Source organism: Salvelinus fontinalis, chromosome 35 (genome assembly GCF_029448725.1).
Source record: "Salvelinus fontinalis isolate EN_2023a chromosome 35, ASM2944872v1, whole genome shotgun sequence".
NCBI lineage: Eukaryota > Metazoa > Chordata > Actinopteri > Salmoniformes > Salmonidae > Salvelinus > Salvelinus fontinalis.
In genome coordinates this window covers 36,182,801-36,202,505 of record NC_074699.1, presented here as the reverse complement: position 1 = coordinate 36,202,505, position 19,705 = coordinate 36,182,801, and the positions used below count along the sequence as shown (strand labels likewise).

The window sequence follows — 19,705 nt, the reverse complement described above, 5'->3', positions numbered from 1 at the left end:
AGATTACATGTAACCATCAGTGTTGTAGATTGTATGTAACCATCAGTGTTGTAGATTGTATGTAACCATCAGTGTTGTAGATTGTATGTAACCATCAGTGTTGTAGATTACATGTAACCATCAGTGTTGTAGATTGTATGTAACCATCAGTGTTGTAGATTGTATGTAACCATCAGTGTTGTAGATTACATGTAACCATCAGTGTTGTAGATTACATGTAACCATCAGTGTTGTAGATTGTATGTAACCATCAGTGTTGTAGATTGTATGTAACCATCAGTGTTGTAGATTACATGTAACCATCAGTGTTGTAGATTGTATGTAACCATCAGTGTTGTAGATTACATGTAACCATCAGTGTTGTAGATTACATGTAACCATCAGTGTTGTAGATTACATGTAACCATCAGTGTTGTAGATTACATGTAACCATCAGTGTTGTAGATTGTATGTAACCATCAGTGTTGTAGATTACATGTAACCATCAGTGTTGTAGATTGCATGTAACCATCAGTGTTGTAGATTGCATGTAACCATCAGTGTTGTAGATTACATGTAACCATCAGTGTTGTAGATTGTATGTAACCATCAGTGTTGTAGATTACATGTAACCATCAGTGTTGTAGATTACATGTAACCATCAGTGTTGTAGATTACATGTAACCATCAGTGTTGTAGATTACATGTAACCATCAGTGTTGTAGATTACATGTAACCATCAGTGTTGTAGATTACATGTAACCATCAGTGTTGTAGATTACATGTAACCATCAGTGTTGTAGATTACATGTAACCATCAGTGTTGTAGATTACATGTAACCATCAGTGTTGTAGATTACATGTAACCATCAGTGTTGTAGATTACATGTAACCATCAGTGTTGTAGATTGTATGTAACCATCAGTGTTGTAGATTACATGTAACCATCAGTGTTGTAGATCGCATGTAACCATCAGTGTTGTAGATTACATGTAACCATCAGTGTTGTAGATTGTATGTAACCATCAGTGTTGTAGATTACATGTAACCATCAGTGTTGTAGATTGCATGTAACCATCAGTGTTGTAGATTGTATGTAACCATCAGTGTTGTAGATTACATGTAACCATCAGTGTTGTAGATTACATGTAACCATCAGTGTTGTAGATTACATGTAACCATCAGTGTTGTAGATTACATGTAACCATCAGTGTTGTAGATTACATGTAACCATCAGTGTTGTAGATTGTATGTAACCATCAGTGTTGTAGATTGTATGTAACCATCAGTGTTGTAGATTGTATGTAACCATCAGTGTTGTAGATTGTATGTAACCATCAGTGTTGTAGATTACATGTAACCATCAGTGTTGTAGATTGTATGTAACCATCAGTGTTGTAGATTGTATGTAACCATCAGTGTTGTAGATTGTATGTAACCATCAGTGTTGTAGATTACATGTAACCATCAGTGTTGTAGATTGTATGTAACCATCAGTGTTGTAGATTGTATGTAACCATCAGTGTTGTAGATTGTATGTAACCATCAGTGTTGTAGATTACATGTAACCATCAGTGTTGTAGATTGTATGTAACCATCAGTGTTGTAGATTGTATGTAACCATCAGTGTTGTAGATTACATGTAACCATCAGTGTTGTAGATTACATGTAACCATCAGTGTTGTAGATTGTATGTAACCATCAGTGTTGTAGATTGTATGTAACCATCAGTGTTGTAGATTACATGTAACCATCAGTGTTGTAGATTGTATGTAACCATCAGTGTTGTAGATTACATGTAACCATCAGTGTTGTAGATTACATGTAACCATCAGTGTTGTAGATTACATGTAACCATCAGTGTTGTAGATTACATGTAACCATCAGTGTTGTAGATTGTATGTAACCATCAGTGTTGTAGATTACATGTAACCATCAGTGTTGTAGATTGCATGTAACCATCAGTGTTGTAGATTGCATGTAACCATCAGTGTTGTAGATTACATGTAACCATCAGTGTTGTAGATTGTATGTAACCATCAGTGTTGTAGATTACATGTAACCATCAGTGTTGTAGATTACATGTAACCATCAGTGTTGTAGATTACATGTAACCATCAGTGTTGTAGATTACATGTAACCATCAGTGTTGTAGATTACATGTAACCATCAGTGTTGTAGATTACATGTAACCATCAGTGTTGTAGATTGCATGTAACCATCAGTGTTGTAGATTACATGTAACCATCAGTGTTGTAGATTACATGTAACCATCAGTGTTGTAGATTACATGTAACCATCAGTGTTGTAGATTGCATGTAACCATCAGTGTTGTAGATTACATGTAACCATCAGTGTTGTAGATTACATGTAACCATCAGTGTTGTAGATTACATGTAACCATCAGTGTTGTAGATTACATGTAACCATCAGTGTTGTAGATTACATGTAACCATCAGTGTTGTAGATTGCATGTAACCATCAGTGTTGTAGATTACATGTAACCATCAGTGTTGTAGATTACATGTAACCATCAGTGTTGTAGATTACATGTAACCATCAGTGTTGTAGATTACATGTAACCATCAGTGTTGTAGATTACATGTAACCATCAGTGTTGTAGATTACATGTAACCATCAGTGTTGTAGATTACATGTAACCATCAGTGTTGTAGATTACATGTAACCATCAGTGTTGTAGATTACATGTAACCATCAGTGTTGTAGATCGCATGTAACCATCAGTGTTGTAGATTGTATGTAACCATCAGTGTTGTAGATTACATGTAACCATCAGTGTTGTAGATTGCATGTAACCATCAGTGTTGTAGATTGTATGTAACCATCAGTGTTGTAGATTACATGTAACCATCAGTGTTGTAGATTGTATGTAACCATCAGTGTTGTAGATTGTATGTAACCATCAGTGTTGTAGATTGTATGTAACCATCAGTGTTGTAGATTACATGTAACCATCAGTGTTGTAGATTACATGTAACCATCAGTGTTGTAGATTGTATGTAACCATCAGTGTTGTAGATTGTATGTAACCATCAGTGTTGTAGATTACATGTAACCATCAGTGTTGTAGATTACATGTAACCATCAGTGTTGTAGATTACATGTAACCATCAGTGTTGTAGATTACATGTAACCATCAGTGTTGTAGATTGTATGTAACCATCAGTGTTGTAGATTACATGTAACCATCAGTGTTGTAGATTACATGTAACCATCAGTGTTGTAGATTACATGTAACCATCAGTGTTGTAGATTACATGTAACCATCAGTGTTGTAGATTACATGTAACCATCAGTGTTGTAGATTACATGTAACCATCAGTGTTGTAGATTACATGTAACCATCAGTGTTGTAGATTACATGTAACATCAGTGTTGTAGATTACATGTAACCATCAGTGTTGTAGATTACATGTAACCATCAGTGTTGTAGATTACATGTAACCATCAGTGTTGTAGATTGTATGTAACCATCAGTGTTGTAGATTACATGTAACCATCAGTGTTGTAGATTGCATGTAACCATCAGTGTTGTAGATTGTATGTAACCATCAGTGTTGTAGATTACATGTAACCATCAGTGTTGTAGATTACATGTAACCATCAGTGTTGTAGATTGTATGTAACCATCAGTGTTGTAGATTACATGTAACCATCAGTGTTGTAGATTGTATGTAACCATCAGTGTTGTAGATTGTATGTAACCATCAGTGTTGTAGATTACATGTAACCATCAGTGTTGTAGATTACATGTAACCATCAGTGTTGTAGATTACATGTAACCATCAGTGTTGTAGATTACATGTAACCATCAGTGTTGTAGATTGTATGTAACCATCAGTGTTGTAGATTACATGTAACCATCAGTGTTGTAGATTGTATGTAACCATCAGTGTTGTAGATTGTATGTAACCATCAGTGTTGTAGATTACATGTAACCATCAGTGTTGTAGATTACATGTAACCATCAGTGTTGTAGATTACATGTAACCATCAGTGTTGTAGATTACATGTAACCATCAGTGTTGTAGATTACATGTAACCATCAGTGTTGTAGATTACATGTAACCATCAGTGTTGTAGATTGTATGTAACCATCAGTGTTGTAGATTACATGTAACCATCAGTGTTGTAGATTGTATGTAACCATCAGTGTTGTAGATTACATGTAACCATCAGTGTTGTAGATTACATGTAACCATCAGTGTTGTAGATTACATGTAACCATCAGTGTTGTAGATTGTATGTAACCATCAGTGTTGTAGATTACATGTAACCATCAGTGTTGTAGATTGTATGTAACCATCAGTGTTGTAGATTACATGTAACCATCAGTGTTGTAGATTACATGTAACCATCAGTGTTGTAGATTACATGTAACCATCAGTGTTGTAGATTGTATGTAACCATCAGTGTTGTAGATTGTATGTAACCATCAGTGTTGTAGATTACATGTAACCATCAGTGTTGTAGATTACATGTAACCATCAGTGTTGTAGATTACATGTAACCATCAGTGTTGTAGATTACATGTAACCATCAGTGTTGTAGATTACATGTAACCATCAGTGTTGTAGATTGTATGTAACCATCAGTGTTGTAGATTACATGTAACCATCAGTGTTGTAGATTACATGTAACCATCAGTGTTGTAGATTGTATGTAACCATCAGTGTTGTAGATTACATGTAACCATCAGTGTTGTAGATTACATGTAACCATCAGTGTTGTAGATTGTATGTAACCATCAGTGTTGTAGATTACATGTAACCATCAGTGTTGTAGATTGTATGTAACCATCAGTGTTGTAGATTACATGTAACCATCAGTGTTGTAGATTACATGTAACCATCAGTGTTGTAGATTGTATGTAACCATCAGTGTTGTAGATTACATGTAACCATCAGTGTTGTAGATTACATGTAACCATCAGTGTTGTAGATTGTATGTAACCATCAGTGTTGTAGATTACATGTAACCATCAGTGTTGTAGATTGCATGTAACCATCAGTGTTGTAGATTACATGTAACCATCAGTGTTGTAGATTACATGTAACCATCAGTGTTGTAGATTGTATGTAACCATCAGTGTTGTAGATTGTATGTAACCATCAGTGTTGTAGATTACATGTAACCATCAGTGTTGTAGATTACATGTAACCATCAGTGTTGTAGATTACATGTAACCATCAGTGTTGTAGATTACATGTAACCATCAGTGTTGTAGATTACATGTAACCATCAGTGTTGTAGATTACATGTAACCATCAGTGTTGTAGATTACATGTAACCATCAGTGTTGTAGATTGCATGTAACCATCAGTGTTGTAGATTACATGTAACCATCAGTGTTGTAGATTACATGTAACCATCAGTGTTGTAGATTACATGTAACCATCAGTGTTGTAGATTACATGTAACCATCAGTGTTGTAGATTACATGTAACCATCAGTGTTGTAGATTACATGTAACCATCAGTGTTGTAGATTACATGTAACCATCAGTGTTGTAGATTACATGTAACCATCAGTGTTGTAGATTACATGTAACCATCAGTGTTGTAGATCGCATGTAACCATCAGTGTTGTAGATTACATGTAACCATCAGTGTTGTAGATTGTATGTAACCATCAGTGTTGTAGATTACATGTAACCATCAGTGTTGTAGATTGCATGTAACCATCAGTGTTGTAGATTGTATGTAACCATCAGTGTTGTAGATTACATGTAACCATCAGTGTTGTAGATTGTATGTAACCATCAGTGTTGTAGATTGTATGTAACCATCAGTGTTGTAGATTGTATGTAACCATCAGTGTTGTAGATTACATGTAACCATCAGTGTTGTAGATTACATGTAACCATCAGTGTTGTAGATTGTATGTAACCATCAGTGTTGTAGATTGTATGTAACCATCAGTGTTGTAGATTACATGTAACCATCAGTGTTGTAGATTACATGTAACCATCAGTGTTGTAGATTACATGTAACCATCAGTGTTGTAGATTACATGTAACCATCAGTGTTGTAGATTGTATGTAACCATCAGTGTTGTAGATTACATGTAACCATCAGTGTTGTAGATTACATGTAACCATCAGTGTTGTAGATTACATGTAACCATCAGTGTTGTAGATTACATGTAACCATCAGTGTTGTAGATTACATGTAACCATCAGTGTTGTAGATTACATGTAACCATCAGTGTTGTAGATTACATGTAACCATCAGTGTTGTAGATTGTATGTAACCATCAGTGTTGTAGATTACATGTAACCATCAGTGTTGTAGATTGTATGTAACCATCAGTGTTGTAGATTGTATGTAACCATCAGTGTTGTAGATTACATGTAACCATCAGTGTTGTAGATTGTATGTAACCATCAGTGTTGTAGATTGTATGTAACCATCAGTGTTGTAGATTGTATGTAACCATCAGTGTTGTAGATTGTATGTAACCATCAGTGTTGTAGATTGTATGTAACCATCAGTGTTGTAGATTGTATGTAACCATCAGTGTTGTAGATTGTATGTAACCATCAGTGTTGTAGATTACATGTAACCATCAGTGTTGTAGATTGTATGTAACCATCAGTGTTGTAGATTACATGTAACCATCAGTGTTGTAGATTACATGTAACCATCAGTGTTGTAGATTACATGTAACCATCAGTGTTGTAGATTGTATGTAACCATCAGTGTTGTAGATTACATGTAACCATCAGTGTTGTAGATTGTATGTAACCATCAGTGTTGTAGATTACATGTAACCATCAGTGTTGTAGATTACATGTAACCATCAGTGTTGTAGATTACATGTAACCATCAGTGTTGTAGATTGTATGTAACCATCAGTGTTGTAGATTGTATGTAACCATCAGTGTTGTAGATTACATGTAACCATCAGTGTTGTAGATTACATGTAACCATCAGTGTTGTAGATTACATGTAACCATCAGTGTTGTAGATTACATGTAACCATCAGTGTTGTAGATTGTATGTAACCATCAGTGTTGTAGATTACATGTAACCATCAGTGTTGTAGATTACATGTAACCATCAGTGTTGTAGATTGTATGTAACCATCAGTGTTGTAGATTACATGTAACCATCAGTGTTGTAGATTGTATGTAACCATCAGTGTTGTAGATTACATGTAACCATCAGTGTTGTAGATTACATGTAACCATCAGTGTTGTAGATTGTATGTAACCATCAGTGTTGTAGATTACATGTAACCATCAGTGTTGTAGATTACATGTAACCATCAGTGTTGTAGATTGTATGTAACCATCAGTGTTGTAGATTACATGTAACCATCAGTGTTGTAGATTACATGTAACCATCAGTGTTGTAGATTGTATGTAACCATCAGTGTTGTAGATTACATGTAACCATCAGTGTTGTAGATTGTATGTAACCATCAGTGTTGTAGATTGTATGTAACCATCAGTGTTGTAGATTGTATGTAACCATCAGTGTTGTAGATTACATGTAACCATCAGTGTTGTAGATTGTATGTAACCATCAGTGTTGTAGATTACATGTAACCATCAGTGTTGTAGATTACATGTAACCATCAGTGTTGTAGATTGCATGTAACCATCAGTGTTGTAGATTACATGTAACCATCAGTGTTGTAGATTGTATGTAACCATCAGTGTTGTAGATTGTATGTAACCATCAGTGTTGTAGATTACATGTAACCATCAGTGTTGTAGATTGCAGTGCATACCAGAGAGGATGATGGTAGTCTTGGTAAGCTACAACATGAAACAACAGTGGCAGGAAGATAATATGGGGGTGTGTATATGATGCATGGTTAAGCACGCAACACGGCAACAAGCTATGTGGAAGCCTTCCCTCTTCCCAGAGTGTTTGTGTCATGTCCTACATAAATCAGAAGTGCGATGAGGTATGATTTACCTGTTTGTGTCATTTCTGGAAAGTATATATTAACCTGTTGATGGCACTTTAAACAAGTCTCTAAGGTTTTGAGTTAGTCAGGTTTTAGGGAAGGTAAGTTCATTCTAGATGTGTGCCTAAGGGCACCTCCTACCTGGAGGTATAAATCCTATGTAAACAGGGTGTTGTGTGTACTCCTCAGTAGCCTTCCAGGGAACCTCTTCTCAGTAAAGCCTGGCTACTTCTAGGAAGAATCCACACATACTCATTTCAATGTTTAACTGTCTCTTTCCCTCCTCCCTATCTCACCCTTCTCTCTTTCTATTACTCTTCCCCCTCTCTCTCTTCCTCCCTCTCTCTCTATTTACCCCCTGTCTCTCTCTTCCCCCCCTCTCTCTCTCTTTACCCCCTGTCTCTCTCTTCCTCCCTCTCTCTCACTCTTTACCCCCTGTCTCTCTCTTCCCCCCTCTCTCTCGCTCTTTACCCCCTGTCTCTCTCTTCCTCCCTCTCTCTCTCTTTACCCCGTCTCTCTCTTTCTCTCTCTCTTTACCCCCTGTCTCTCTCTTCCTCCCTCTCTCTCACTCTTTACCCCCTGTCTCTCTCTTCCTCCCTCTCTCTCTCTTTACCCCCTGTCTCTCTCTTCCTCCCTCTCTCTCTCTCTTTACCCCCTGTCTCTCTCTTCCTCCCTCTCTCTCACTCTTTACCCCCTGTCTCTCTCTTCCTCCCTCTCTCTCTCTTTACCCCCTGTCTCTTTCTTCCTCCCTCTCTCTCTCTCTTTACCCCCTGTCTCTCTCTTCCTCCCTCTCTCTCACTCTTTACCCCCTGTCTCTCTCTTCCTCCCTCTCTCTCTCTTTACCCCCTGTCTCTCTCTCAGGACCCTGGAGGAGGCCGCACTGGTGGCAAAGGACACGGTTGTGTGTGGCTTTCGCAACGAAAATAGGGCCTGGTGCCTGTGTGTCTGGCGGGGCTGGGGCCCCCGTGAGCTAGAGGTCTTCTACCAGTCCTACGAGGAGCTGGGGAGGCTGGAGACTAGCATGAGGAAAAGAAGGTAGCCGTTGTACGGCACCGGCTGCAGTGTCTCAGGCAGAGGCTAGCAGTCACAGACTCATAGCTCTCTGTGGGAGAGAGAGGAGGGGGAGAGAGAGAGAGAGGCTAGCAGTCACAGACTCATAGGTCTCTGTGGGAGAGAGAGGAGGGGGAGAGAGAGAGAGAGGCTAGCAGTCACAGACTCATAGCTCTCTGTGGGAGAGAGAGGAGGGGGAGAGAGAGAGAGAGGCTAGCAGTCACAGACTCATAGCTCTCTGTGGGAGAGAGAGGAGGGGGAGAGAGAGAGAGAGGCTAGCAGTCACAGACTCATAGGTCTCTGTGGGAGAGAGAGGAGGGGGAGAGAGAGAGAGAGGCTAGCAGTCACAGACTCATAGCTCTCTGTGGGAGAGAGAGGAGGGGGAGAGAGAGAGAGAGGCTAGCAGTCACAGACTCATAGGTCTCTGTGGGAGAGAGAGGAGGGGGAGAGAGAGAGAGAGGCTAGCAGTCACAGACTCATAGCTCTCTGTGGGAGAGAGAGGAGGGGGAGAGAGAGAGAGAGGCTAGCAGTCACAGACTCATAGGTCTCTGTGGGAGAGAGAGGAGGGGGAGAGAGAGAGAGAGGCTAGCAGTCACAGACTCATAGGTCTCTGTGGGAGAGAGAGGAGGGGGAGAGAGAGAGAGAGGCTAGCAGTCACAGACTCATAGCTCTCTGTGGGAGAGAGAGGAGGGGGAGAGAGAGAGAGAGGCTAGCAGTCACAGACTCATAGGTCTCTGTGGGAGAGAGAGGAGGGGGAGAGAGAGAGAGAGGCTAGCAGTCACAGACTCATAGCTCTCTGTGGGAGAGAGAGGAGGGGGAGAGAGAGAGAGAGGCTAGCAGTCACAGACTCATAGGTCTCTGTGGGAGAGAGAGGAGGGGGAGAGAGAGAGAGAGGCTAGCAGTCACAGACTCATAGCTCTCTGTGGGAGAGAGAGAGGCTAGCAGTCACAGACTCATAGGTCTCTGTGGGAGAGAGAGAGAGAGGCTAGCAGTCACAGACTCATAGGTCTCTGTGGGAGAGAGAGAGAGAGGCTAGCAGTCACAGACTCATAGGTCTCTGTGGGAGAGAGAGAGAGAGGCTAGCAGTCACAGACTCATAGCTCTCTGTGGGAGAGAGAGAGAGAGGCTAGCAGTCACAGACTCATAGGTCTCTGTGGGAGAGAGAGAGAGAGGCTAGCAGTCACAGACTCATAGGTCTCTGTGGGAGAGAGAGAGATGCTAGCAGTCACAGACTCATAGCTCTCTGTGGGAGAGAGAGGGATGCTAGCAGTCACAGACTCATAGCTCTCTGTGGGAGAGAGAGAGAGGCTAGCAGTCACAGACTCATAGCTCTCTGTGGGAGAGAGAGGAGGGGGAGAGAGAGAGGCTAGCAGTCACAGACTCATAGGTCTCTGTGGGAGAGAGAGGAGGGGGAGAGAGAGAGAGAGGCTAGCAGTCACAGACTCATAGCTCTCTGTGGGAGAGAGAGAGAGAGGCTAGCAGTCACAGACTCATAGCTCTCTGTGGGAGAGAGAGAGAGAGGCTAGCAGTCACAGACTCATAGCTCTCTGTGGGAGAGAGAGAGATGCTAGCAGTCACAGACTCATAGCTCTCTGTGGGAGAGAGAGAGAGAGGCTAGCAGTCACAGACTCATAGCTCTCTGTGGGAGAGAGAGAGATGCTAGCAGTCACAGACTCATAGCTCTCTGTGGGAGAGAGAGAGAGAGGCTAGCAGTCACAGACTCATAGCTCTCTGTGGGAGAGAGAGAGAGGCTAGCAGTCACAGACTCATAGCTCTCTGTGGGAGAGAGAGAGATGCTAGCAGTCACAGACTCATAGCTCTCTGTGGGAGAGAGAGAGAGAGGCTAGCAGTCACAGACTCATAGGTCTCTGTGGGAGAGAGAGAGATGCTAGCAGTCACAGACTCATAGCTCTCTGTGGGAGAGAGAGAGATGCTAGCAGTCACAGACTCATAGCTCTCTGTGGGAGAGAGAGAGAGGCTAGCAGTCACAGACTCATAGCTCTCTGTGGGAGAGAGAGGAGGGGGAGAGAGAGAGAGAGGCTAGCAGTCACAGACTCATAGGTCTCTGTGGGAGAGAGAGGAGGGGGAGAGAGAGAGAGAGGCTAGCAGTCACAGACTCATAGCTCTCTGTGGGAGAGAGAGGAGGGGGAGAGAGAGAGAGAGGCTAGCAGTCACAGACTCATAGGTCTCTGTGGGAGAGAGAGGAGGGGGAGAGAGAGAGAGAGGCTAGCAGTCACAGACTCATAGGTCTCTGTGGGAGAGAGAGGAGGGGGAGAGAGAGAGAGAGGCTAGCAGTCACAGACTCATAGCTCTCTGTGGGAGAGAGAGGAGGGGGAGAGGCTAGCAGTCACAGACTCATAGCTCTCTGTGGGAGAGAGAGGAGGGGAAGAGAGAGAGAGAGGCTAGCAGTCACAGACTCATAGCTCTCTGTGGGAGAGAGAGGAGGGGGAGAGGCTAGCAGTCACAGACTCATAGCTCTCTGTGGGAGAGAGAGAGGAGGGGGAGAGAGAGAGTGTGTCGAGAGACCTCGGCCAGGGGGAGTACACATTCACAGGCCCCCAGTGTTCAGTGAAGCGGGCCGCGGAACTCTGACTTCAGAGTGACGTGGAGAGGAGAGGAGGGGTGAGGGAGATGGTGAAGCAAAAGAGAGAACAGGACAGGAGAGATTGGGATATGTTGAGAGGAGACTCAGGGAAGGGGGGGAAGGATGCCTCATCCTGTCATAGCTTGGGCCCAAACCCCCAGGGACCAGGTCAGAAGCCCCTGTGTGCCCCCAACACACCCCACACTTCCCCCTCTGGTGCATCACTAAGATGGACTGACTACCAGTTAAACCTGAGCCTGAGGATGAAGATAGAAGGGACTAGGGTTGCAATTTTCCAGTAACTTTACCAAAATTACCAGGTTTTCCAGAAATCCAGTTGGAAGACTCCCGAAATCAGGAGGGATTAAGCAGGGAATTCAGAATCTACCAACCAGGATGTCTGGAAAACCTGGGGATTCTGGGAAGGTTACTGGAGTTCTGCAGCCCTGAAACGGATGCTAGGACAAAACGGGTAATAAAGTGTCCCAGATCTACTGAACACTGACAGAGTGTACTCACTTCACTGTGGAACATAACACTCAACTGGGTCGTGTGTGTGTGTGTGTGTGTGTGTGTGTGTGTGTGTGTGTGTGTGTGTGTGTGTGTGTGTGTGTGTGTGTGTGTGTGTGTGTGTGTGTGTGTGTGTGTGTGTGTGTGTGTGTGTGTGTGTGTGTGTGTGTGTGTGTGTGTGTGTGTGTGTGTGTGTGTGTGTGTGTGTGAGATATGAGTAAACAACACCGTAAGCAGTTCCATCTCCCAACAGACCAAGGACACAGCAGAAAGGACTCACTCTGTCCTGCATTATAGAGACTGGGACTGTCTCTAAACCAATGACACTCTCTCATACTAGCTCAGATAGACATTAGATGAAGGGTTCATTAGATTTTAAAATGTTCTGCTACTGGGCTAAACTCTGACTTGTGCAAGTAACAAAAATGTACACTAAAGTCAGGGTTAACTATGTGTAGGATTTTGCCCTTCGGTTTGATGCCCATCAGTTTTACTTCAAGTGTTGGTGCCTGAAGTTGCCAGTACTATATTGTGTATTGAGGTTGCTTCCCAAATTGCACCCTATTCCCTACATAGTGCACTATGGGCTCTGGTCAAAAGTAGTGCACTGAAGTAGTGCACGGAGGGTTCCATTTGGGACATCCAGTGTGTTGATCCCAACATGGGAGGGTTTGCTAGCTTCACTGCTGTGTCAGTGAGATGGTGTTAATTTATGGTGTAATATGTTCAAATCCTCTTCAGTGTAAATATACTGTATTGTGTATATACTGTACGACCATGAATAAACTTCTTATAATAGTATTAGTCTGTGTTGAATGGAAGTTTATTGACCTCTTATCCCACCTGCCTGCTGTGTCTATCAAATGGGATCAACAAAATATTGCTTGTAAGAGACTTGCCTGCATCACCCAATCTCGTACATTTGAGTATCCTCTCCTTCTCTCCCAAGACTCTATTTCCCCCTCTCTCGCTTATCTCTCCTCTCCCCTCTCTTTCCTTCTCTCGCTCTCCTTCTCTCCGCATCTTTCTCCTCGCTATCCTTCTCTCCCCCCTCTCTCCTTTCCCCCGCTCTCTCCTTCTCTCCCGCTCTTTTTTTCAACCCACCCTCTCCCCTCATTCAGGGAGGACATAGGGGAAGGAGGGAATATTCTGGGCAAATTGTGAGAAGGATACAGAGGGATAGAGGGGGCATGTTGGGAGGGGAACGTGGAGAGATGGGAGGTGGGTGGGTGGGTAGGTAGGTAGCTAGGTAGGTGGGGAGAGAGGTAGGGGGCAGGTAAGTTCTCCAACACAGCCTTGCTGTAACCTGACCCCTGACCCTGACCGCTGATGTGGAATGAGGGATGAAAGGATGGAGGGAGGGATGATGGATTAATGAAGGGAGCGCTGACAGGGGCCCCACCTGGAGGGAGGAATACAGGGTGCTTGTACCATACTATGCTAGGTATTACATACACACACAAAACATTGAACCTACACAAACACACACCAGTGAACCACATGCACACACCATTGAACCTTTACACACACACACACACACACACATACACACACACACACACACACACACACACACACAGTGTGCAAATCTGGACAACATGTATGCATAGAGTGGTAAATGCAACCTCCTAGAAAACATAATATTGTTTGAAAACCAATGAAGCATATCCGATCAGTAATCTAACCCAGATCAAATCTCTAACGTACTGAATAAAGCTTCATGGATCAGCAAGAGGCAGTACCTAACTGTCTTTCTCACTTCAGAGCGACCCTGGCCTGAACAGAAGCTACAGTACTGGTGGAGGTTTTCTTGAATTTGCTCGCGAAACCAATTTGTAAACAAGATGACAGTCTCTGCCAAGGGTTTACTCAGCCCAAAACATGGTGGCACAGAGAAAAAGCATGAATGTTGCTCTTGTCATCTAAAAACACTTGGCAGTCTGTTGCCCTGATATGAATTGGTTTCACTCAAATCTCAGGGTGTCCTCCCGCAACCTCTGGGCCCTGTATACACATGGTGCATAACACATCAACCTCTGGGCCCTGTATACACATGGTGCATAACACATCAACCTCTGGGCCCTGTATACACATGGTCCATAACACATCAACCTCTGGGCCCTGTATACACATGGTCCATAACACATCAACCTCTGGGCCCTGTATACACATGGTCCATAACACATCAACCTCTGGGCCCTGTATACACATGGTCCATAACACATCAACCTCTGGGCCCTGTATACACATGGTCCATAACACATCAACCTCTGGGCCCTGTATACACATGGTCCATAACTCATCAACCTCTGGGCCCTGTATACACATGGTCCATAACTCATCAACCTCTGGGCCCTGTATACACATGGTCCATAACACATCAACCTCTGGGCCCTGTATACACATGGTCCATAACACATCAACCTCTGGGCCCTGTATACACATGGTCCATAACACATCAACCTCTGGGCCCTGTATACACATGGTCCATAACACATCAACCTCTGGGCCCTGTATACACATGGTCCATAACACATCAACCTCTGGGCCCTGTATACACATGGTGCATAACACATCTGACATAGCGGCGATAAGTTAAGGTTAGGACTGGGGGAGAAGAAGCTGATCCTAGATCTGTCCCTGGGGGAAACTTTATGACAGAGCCTTTTACACAGTACATTGCTAGTATTTTAACCTGGGTTAAGGGCTTACAGTGGCTTGCGAAAGTATTCACCCCCCTTGGAATCCTATTTTGTTGCCTTACAACCTGGAATTAAAATGTATTTTTGGAATGGTTGCATTTGATTTGCCACTTTGAAGATGCAAAATATTTTTTTTATTGTGAAACAAACAAGAAATAAGACAAAAAAACTGAAAACTTGAGCGTGCATAACTATTCACCACCCCCCCTAAGTCAACACTTTGTAGAGCCACCTTACAGCTGTAAGTCTCTTGGTATGTCTCTATTAGCTTGGCACATCTAGCCACTGGGATTTTTGCCCATTCTTCAAGGCAAAACTGGCTCCAGCTCCTTCAAGTTGGATGGGTTCCGCTGGTGTATAGCAATCTTTAAGTCATACCACAGATTCTCAATTGAATTGAGGTCTGGGCTTTGACGAGGCCATTCCAAAACATTTAAATGTTTCCCCTTAAACCACTCGAGTGTTGCTTTAGCAGTATGCTTAGGGTCATTGTCCTGCTGGAAGGTGAAGCTCTGTCCCAGTCTCAAATCTCTGGAAGGCTGAAACAGGTTTCCCTCAATAATATCCTTGTATTTAGCGCCATCCATCAATTCTGACCAGTTTCCCAGTCCCTGCCGATGGTGTTCTCGGAGCGATGAGAGGTGTTGGGTATGCGCCAGACATAGCGTTTTCCTTGATGGCCAAAAAGCTACATTTTAGTCTCATCTGATCAGAGGACCTTCTTCCATATATTTGGGGAGTCTCCCACATACATTTTTGCGAACACCAAACATGTTTGCTTATTTTCTTCTTTAAGCAATGGCTTTTTTTCTGGCCACTCTTCCATAAAGCCCAGCTCTGTGGAGTGTACGGCTTAAAGTGGTCCTATGGACAGATACTCCAATCTCCGCTGTGGAGCGTTGCAGCTCCTTCAGGGTTATCTTTGGTCTCTTTGTTGCCTCTGATTAATGCCCTCCTTGCCTGGTCCGTGAGGTTTGGTGGGCGTCCCTCTCTTGGCAGGTTTGTTGTGGTGCTCCGTTTAATAATGAATTTAATGGTGCTCCGTGGGATGTTCAAATTTCGGATATTTTTTTTATAACCCAACCCTGATCTGTACTTCTCCACAACTTTGTCCCTGACCTGTCTGGAGAGCTCCTTGGTCTTCATGGTGCTCCTTGCTTGGTGGTGTTGCAGATGCACCCATTTTCCGTCTTTTTTGTTTTTGTATTTTCGAAACAAGTAATGTTTTTCATTTCACTTCACCAATTTGGACTATTTTGTGTATGTCCATTATATGAAATCCAAATAAAAATCTATTTAAATTACAGGTTGTAATGCAACAAAATAGGAAAAACGCCAAGGGGGATAAATACTTTTGCAAGGCACTGTATGTTAAGGATAGCAACAACCGAAGTAACAGGCTAAGTGGAAACCCCCTGGCCTGCATAACGTTACACCCCCGCCACAAGCTGTTTCATTGGGAAAGATTAACACCATCTAATTACATGAAATGTTGGGAACCCTTCAACTTGAATCAGTTTATCAGGTAGTCAGACAGAAGAGGGCAGTGTAGAATCCTAAACTGATCTAATCTCCAGTCAGTCAAACAGCTCTACTTCTGAATTAAATACACATGGGTCGTGTTCATTAGGGCACAGCAAAACGTTTCAAAATGCATTGCAAGGGAAAATGAGGGTTTGTAATTGGACAAGTTCAGGTAATACCTCCGTTTCACTCTGTTTCTGAGTGTTTTTTTCTGTTTCTTCCGGATCAGTTTTGACTGGGAGGACCTGATCCTAGATCAGCACTCCTACTCTGAGACACTTTGGGGCCAATTCTGACCTAAGTTAAGGATCCGCCCCTTTTTTCCCCCACCTAAAATGACATACCCAAATCTAACTGCAATTAGCTCAGGCCCTGAAGCAAGGATATGCATATTCTTGGTACCGTTTGAAAGGAAACACTTTTGAAGTTTGTGGAAATGTGAAAGGAATGTAGGAGAATATAAAACAATAGATCTGGTAAAAGATAATACAAAAGAAAAAACCAACCGTTCTTTTGTATTTTTTTTTAACCATCATCTTTGAAATGCAAAAGAAAGGTCATAATGTATTATTCCAGCCAAGGTGCAGTGTAGATTTTGGCCACTAGATGGCAGCGGTGTATGCGCAAAGTTTTAGACTGATCCAATGAACCATTGCATTTATGTTCAAAATATTTTATCAAGACTGCCTAAATGTGCCTAATTTGTTTATTAATAACTTTTCATGTTCAAAATTGTGCACTCTCCTCAAACAATAGCATGGTATTCTTTCACTGTACTAGCTACAGTAAATTGGACAGTGCAGTTAGATTAACAAGAATTTAAGCTTTCTGCCAATATCAGAAGTTTCAACTAAATAAGGTTCAATAAAGTAAGGTTAACTAAATAAGGTTAAATAAAGTAGGGTGAACTAAAGTAAGTTTAGCTAAATAAGGTAAGGTTAACTAAATACGGTTAAATAAATTAAGGTTAAATAAAGTAAGGTTAAATAAACAAATATAAACTATAGAATACAGATGGTTTTAACACATGGAAACAGAATTCACAAAGTGAAGTCAAAGTGAATTCACAAAGTGAAGACATGTAAAAAATGAGTTTCTTTAAAGAGGAATTGATGGATTTTACACTGCATTGTTCTCTGTGTGAGTTTCAGTAATGCCTCGTCTCCAAAGGACTTTCTCCATGAGGGAGAGAAACGGTTTGAATAAAAGGTAAGGTCAGAGAAAGGTAGAGAGAGAGCAGGAGATAAAGAGAAAACAAGAGAGACAGACAGGGTTAAAGAAAAAGGGAAAGAGAAAAGGAGAGGGAACAAAAGAGACAGACAAAGAAAGACAAGAGTGAGAGGAAAGAGAGAGAAGGGGAGGGAGAAAGTTGAATGATGGTACAAGTAGAGTGGACAGGATGGAAATGGAACACTTATGCCTGGTGAATGGATGTGTCGAGGATTTGAAGCCTCTTCAAGACTCTCCAGGGGCCCTGGTTGATTCCAGGGCTCTGGGGTAATGGGATAGACTAGAGGGGAGAGAGTGAGAGAAGGGAGTGGGGGGAGGGGTAGGAGAGGCAGGGAAGAGAGAGAGAGAGGTGGGTAGGAGAGGGAGGGGAAAGGGAAAGAGAGGGGGATAGGAGAGGGAGGGGAAAGAGAGAGGGAGAGAAGGAGGTAGCGAGAGAAATAAAGGGAGGGAAGAGAGAAAGATGGGGGAAAGAGACAGGGAAATAGAGAGGTAGAGAAAGAGAGAGAAAATGAGAGAGTGAGAGAGGGGAGAAGGAGAAGAGTATCCAGGGTAATGGTGGATTGGAGAGGGGTGTAATTGTTAGCTGTTGAGAGGACCATGAGGAGGGGAGCCTGTGGGTTCAGTCCAGGCCACTCCGCTTCTTCAGGGCTCCCTTCTGTGTGTGTGTCTGTGTGTCTGTGTGTCTGTGTGTGTGTGTGTGTGTGTGTGTGTGTGTGTGTGTGTGTGTGTGTGTGTGTGTGTGTGTGTGTGTGTGTGTGTGTGTGTGTGTGTGTGTGTGTGTGTGTGTGTGTGTGTGTGTGTATGTGTTTCTTTCCCTCTTACTTTCTCCCTGAATGTGTTTGCCTCTTCCTTCCTTTCTCCTGCTTGGGTCAATGAGTGTGTGCGTGTAGTACGTGAGTATGCCTATTTTAGGCTCTGTGTGTGTGTGTGTGCGTATGTATGTGCTTGTGTGTGTGATTTTCTTCACAACTTTCCCTCCGTATGTATCAATGAATGAGTGTATGCCTCCTCCTTCCCGTGTGTGTGTGTGTGTGTGTGTGTGTGTGTGTGTGTGTGTGTGTGTGTGTGTGTGTGTGTGTGTGTGTGTGTGTGTGTGTGTGTGTGTGTGTGTGTGTGTGTGTGTGTGTGTGTGTGTGTGTGTGTAACTCCCTGAGCTTGGCTCAGTCTCTGCTGGCTCATTATACAGAAGGTCTTGGACCGTAAGACTGGATCCTACTGTAACCCCTTTCCCTCGCTCCCTCCCTCCTTTTCTCTCTCTCATCCCTGTTCTCTGCCTCCCTGCTCTATCCCTTCCTCCTTTCCCTGCCTACTTGTCTCTCTCTCCCATGGTCCTCATTCTCTCCCTTCCTAAATCCTTCCCTCTAACCGTAGTCCTCATTCTCTCTTCCACCTATGTCTTCCTCCTCCTTTGTGTTCTCCCCCGCTCTCTGCTTCCATCTATCCCTCCCTCTCTCTGGTATTGGGTCCTCTCTCCCTGCAGGCTGCGTCCCAGAGAGCTGGCAACCACCTGGAGGTTATTAACCACTAACCAGTCATCAAGCTCTGTGTGTGTGTGTGTGTGTGTGTGTGTGTGTGTGTGTGTGTGTGTGTGTGTGTGTGTGTGTGTGTGTGTGTGTGTGTGTGTGTGTGTGTGTGTGTGTGTGTGTGTGTGTGTGTGTGTGTGTGTGTGTGTGTGTGTGTGTGTGTGTGTGTGTGTGTGTGTGTGTGTGTGTGTGTGTGTGTGTGTGTGTGTGTGTGTGTGTGTGTGAGAGAGAGAGATTCTTTCCCAGTCTTTTCTTGTCCCTTCAGCCTGACTCCCATGTCCAAGCTGGACTTTCCAGTCAGCTCTGTGTAGATTCACTAATCTCCATAATGGCAGTGGTTTCAGTATATGGGATGCATGATGATTTGTAGATCAGTGATTCGTGGTCATTCCTCTCAAATGGAGAAGAACTGATCCAGACCCAGAAATATCTCATGTAGGTTCTTCATTTTATTTAAAAGTTGAACAATTTTGCATGTCCCTCCAGTCAGCCCTTTGAGCCACACACACACACACACACACACACACACACACACACACACACACACACACACACACACACACACACACACACACACACACACACACACACACACACACACACACACACACACACACACACACACACACACACACACACACACACACACACACACAGAGGAA

The 19,705-nt window shown here is 42.8% G+C and overlaps 1 protein-coding gene across 2 annotated transcripts in view; it reads left to right on the top strand.

Annotated features, from left to right (window-relative positions):
- lrrk1 (leucine-rich repeat kinase 1) overlaps positions 1 to 9,879 on the top strand; it is a gene marked incomplete at its 5' end in the record, with an annotated part of 102,605 nt that extends 92,726 nt beyond the window's left edge. Inside the window, 1 exon segment of one of the 2 annotated variants that reach the window (XM_055900081.1) lies at positions 8,782 to 9,879. In XM_055900081.1, coding sequence (XP_055756056.1) covers positions 8,782 to 8,959 — 178 coding nt within the window. 2 annotated transcript variants of the gene reach the window in all.
- Positions 9,880 to 19,705: the final 9,826 nt, after the last annotated feature.